We start from the raw sequence: 4,233 nt of genomic DNA, 5'->3' as shown, positions 1-4,233 counted from the left end.
CGTTAGCTGGTTTTAGCCAGAGATACCTTGCTGAAACACAAGACATTAACGTTCTGCTTGAGCAGATGAAAATTGTAACTTAATGAGAGTATGACAACCAGAAAATGAACGTTTTTGTCTTCATTGGGATTGGGGTTGAATGCTTAGGGACATTTTGTTTGGGTTTAGGAAATGTAATAAAATAAATTGTATTGCCCATCCTCTCAGGATACCTGGAATCAGTGTTACAAGTACCACAGGCAGGCACATCGTTTTTCCATTTTCGTAGCATAAACACCATCAGACCGATGAAAGCTTCGAATCTTCCAATGTTTCTCTACGGCGCTGAAACCTACAGATGTCCGAATTCCGCTCCCCGTGCAACTGATACTCGACTGCCATTGGCTCATCTGCGTTCGAGGGGAGGGGCTGACCGATAGGTCAATTGGGCGGGTTTTGTTGTGAAAACCTGGCAACCCTGTGGTTAGCCTAGCTGGCTTCACGTTCGCGCAGCTAAAGTAACTTCATATCACATAATAAAAAGCACACTCGTCTTTTCATTTATCTAATTTCGCTAAATTAAAATGTCTGTCCCACCTGGATCCATAATTGTGTCGGACTGGCACCGATGTCCAAACAGCAGAGAGTTTTTCAGCAGAATACTACATAATAAGAAACGGCGAAAGTTTGGTAAGGATGATCACCATGGATACAGCAGTTAGGCGTCACTTGTTTCTTATCGTAGGCCAGGTATTTGTTCATTTTGGAAAAGAACAGCAAAATAAGTATTTGCTATAGCTAACATATAAAATGCTACATTTAATGGTTTTTATATACCAAGGGCTCTTAGAAGCACCAATAATGCCTCCTCATATGAATGTGGACATCGTTCGCTACAAGGTCTTCATCTCAGGGAAAACTGGAGTCGGGAAAGGCGCTCTTGCTGCCCGTCTCGCTGGCCTCGATCTCCCCAAAATGCACTATGAGACCACAGGTGAACAAACCACACATTTAAAATGTATTAAATCAATTTTTATTGTAAAAAGGCTTTCTGCTAAATAATTGTTTTATAGTACTTTTAATAAATACGTTTAAAAAACATCTCAACTCAACATCTTGTGAGATGAAGACTCCAGTCATATCAGTGACCTATAAAAATACGCGATTCCATTCAACCCGTTCATGGCGGTCTTGAGATAACTTGACCAGCCACATAACACGTTTATTATAATACAAATTTAGTTGCAGAATAAATTAATAATGGATGATGACAGATATATTGCTAACATGTTATTTGAATGTATACAATTGCATTGATAACAGCTTTGGACAACAACTCCAAGCTTTGAAGTTATGCTTCATCACATCCACACAGATAGGTGTCAGTATACGCGTCATTGTCAGTATATTAATTTAATATAGTCAAATAAAAAACATCAGTGGTCATTGCATCTGATTCTTATAGGCATAGAGACAACAGTGGTCTTCTGGCCTGTAAGAGTAAAGGAGAGTGGTCGTGTGCTGTTTTTCCGCTTTGAGCTTTGGGATTGTGGGGAAAGTGCAATACGAAGATTTGACCACATGTTACCGGTGAGAATCTCCATCACATTACACAGTTTTAGTTACTTACATTCCCTTAAAGGTATGGTTTATATTTACATTTAGTCATTTAGCAGACGCTTTTATCGTCAGTGAAAGTGATTTTGTGCCTCTTTGAGATGGCACAATAATGCGTCGTTCACTTGCAGAACACAAGCTTCTAGAGGGCACATAACTCTGAAGTAATGAATTTAGGTAAATGGGTGCAGAGCCAGTGGTGGTTTTGTAGGAAAACATTAATGCCTTGAATTTTATGCGAGCAGCTACTGGTAGCCAGTGCAAATTGATAAACAGAGGTGTGACATGCGTTCTTTTCGGCTCATTAAAGATTAATCTTGCAGCGGCATTTTGGATTAATTGTAGAGGTTTGATAGAAGTGGCTGGAAGACCTGCCAAGAGAGCATTGCAATAGTCCAGCTGGACAGAACAAGAGCTTGAACAAGGAGTTGTTTTGCATGTTCTGAAAGAAAGGGCCTGATCTTTCTAATGTTGTATAAAGCAAATCTGCAGGACCGAGCAGTTTTAGCAATGAATAGTTCACCAAAAATTGACATCTTTTACTTACTGTCATGTGGTTCCAAACCTGTATGAGTTTCTTTCTTCTGTGGAACATAAAATAAGATATTCCGAAGAATATTGGTAACCAACAGTTTCTGGTCCCCATTTACTTCCATAGTATGGACTATTGAATACTACTGAAGTCAATGGGGACTAGCAACTCTTTGGTTACCATCATTCTTTAAAATATCTTCTTTTGTCATTTCTTTTCTTCCACAGAATAAAGAAACTCGTACAGGTTTGGAACAACTTGAGGGTAAATGATGACAAAACTTTAATTTTTGGGTGAACTGTCCCTTTAATCCACAAATTCTGTTTCACTGTATCATTTTATGGTATGATGTTTAATATATGACATCATTCTTCTCTCTTCAGTCCTGTAAGGAACAGGTGGATGCAATCCTTTTCCTGTTCTCCTTCACTGATCGTGGCTCCTTTGATGATCTTTCAAATCAGATATCACGGATCACAGAATCTTCAGATCGAGTGGTTAAACTGGTCGTTGGCACCAAGTATCCTTAAACAGTTAACAGCATTTAGTTGACATTTACATTCAAATGTACAGTGGGTATAGAAAAGAATCACCCTCCCTTTAAAATAATCACATTTTGTTGCTTTGCAGCCTGAAATGAAGACGGACACAGTTTTTATTTTATCCAGCTGTAACTTATAACATCTAAGTGAAAGATATAACACCAACATGTCAGAAAAAAAAACAGAATCACTGAGTTGGAAAAATGACTTGTAAACTCAATCAGGAGTAGCTAATCACTTTCTCAATGACACACAAAGCCATTTGACTTTCATCTGTGATCAGCTGTGGTCATTTTGATTAACTCAGCATGAAAAGAGCTTTCCTAGAGCATTTCAGTTCTTGGTAGTGCAACTGAAGCAGACAATCAACTATGGCTGGCAAGGCACTGTCAAAAGATCTCTGGGATAAAGTTGTGGACAGGCACAAGTCAGGAGAATCTCCTGGTCGACCGTTATATCGCCAAGGCCGATATATCGACCGATATCTGCCATTTTTCAAATATCGGCATCAGCCGATAAGTTTTTCTTTTTGGCCGATGTGTTCAAGGCGGGACTTTTATTTTGACGGCGCCGAGAACGGCTGCGGCAGCGCCTGAGCACACAGTGCTCACATTCTCCCTCTTGTTCGCTGTTGTCATTCAGTTCTGTCTAATATGGATAGAAGTCTATCTAATAATCAGATAGAACTGTTAAACAAAGGAATTAAAATGTATACAAAAATGATTGCTTTAATATTATTAAAGGCAAACATTATAATACTTTCTCGTTTGCCGTCAGCATTCCGCAAATACGCATTTATATAATTTAAACAAATCTTTGAATGACTAATGAACATTTAATTTCACAAACCTTGCAGACTTATCCCTTGTCCAAATACCCACACTTGCGGTCTTTGCACTTGACCACTTGACTACTTATATGACGTATGTCCTGTATTTGTCCTGCCCAAGTGTTCAAATGAGGATGAAGACCATAAGTGTGTGTAGAACTTTTCATTACCGTATGGGACACACTTATAGTGTTGTAAAAATGCAAGTGTTTGCATAGCTTTATTTTAATTTTAAAAACTTTGCATTTTAAAATCAACTTCTAAATATCTGTTCAGTAGTGCCTATAACAGATGACAGTTTAAGTTGCAGCTGTTTCTAATTAAGTGATGAAAAGCAGTTGCAAATGTTGTACAAAATAAATATCACCAGTGCCAGTGTTGCCAATTTAGCTACTTTGTAGCTAGATTTAGCGACTTCCCCGCCCCTTTTGAGACTTTTTTCAAAAATGTAGGGACAAATATAGCAACTGCTTGGACAAACCTTATCTGAAGACCTGGGACAGTCTTGCGCACTTACTTCCTGTCGCGCGCACACTCTCTCAAGTGGCAAAGACTGCAAGTGTGGGTATTTGGACAAAGCATTAGTCTAATCTAGTTGAGATCTTGTGAAGTGTGCCTGTGACCTGCATGATCGCGTGTTCTGTGACGGTCGGTCCTACGGTCCGTGCGAATTGAATACGGACAGGAGGAGAGTTCAGCTTCACTGGAGACGCGCGATCGACAAACTTTAATCT

At 39.2% G+C, this 4,233-nt stretch overlaps 1 protein-coding gene across 1 annotated transcript in view; it reads left to right on the top strand.

Moving 5' to 3' along the window:
• Positions 1-528: 528 nt before the first annotated feature.
• Positions 529-4,233, top strand: part of LOC107658105 (REM2- and Rab-like small GTPase 1) — a 6,084-nt gene continuing 2,379 nt past the window's right edge. The window contains exons 1-4 of the mRNA XM_016446549.1: positions 529-669; positions 821-973; positions 1,445-1,569; positions 2,512-2,648. Of these exons, the coding sequence (XP_016302035.1) occupies positions 564-669; positions 821-973; positions 1,445-1,569; positions 2,512-2,648 (521 nt within the window). The 5' untranslated portion in view covers positions 529-563. The remainder of the gene's footprint in view (positions 670-820; positions 974-1,444; positions 1,570-2,511; positions 2,649-4,233) is intronic.

The sequence above is a fragment of the Sinocyclocheilus anshuiensis genome, unplaced genomic scaffold (genome assembly GCF_001515605.1).
Source record: "Sinocyclocheilus anshuiensis isolate Anshui unplaced genomic scaffold, SAMN03320099.WGS_v1.1 scaffold2171, whole genome shotgun sequence".
NCBI lineage: Eukaryota > Metazoa > Chordata > Actinopteri > Cypriniformes > Cyprinidae > Sinocyclocheilus > Sinocyclocheilus anshuiensis.
This window is presented reverse-complemented; position numbering and strand designations above follow the sequence as displayed.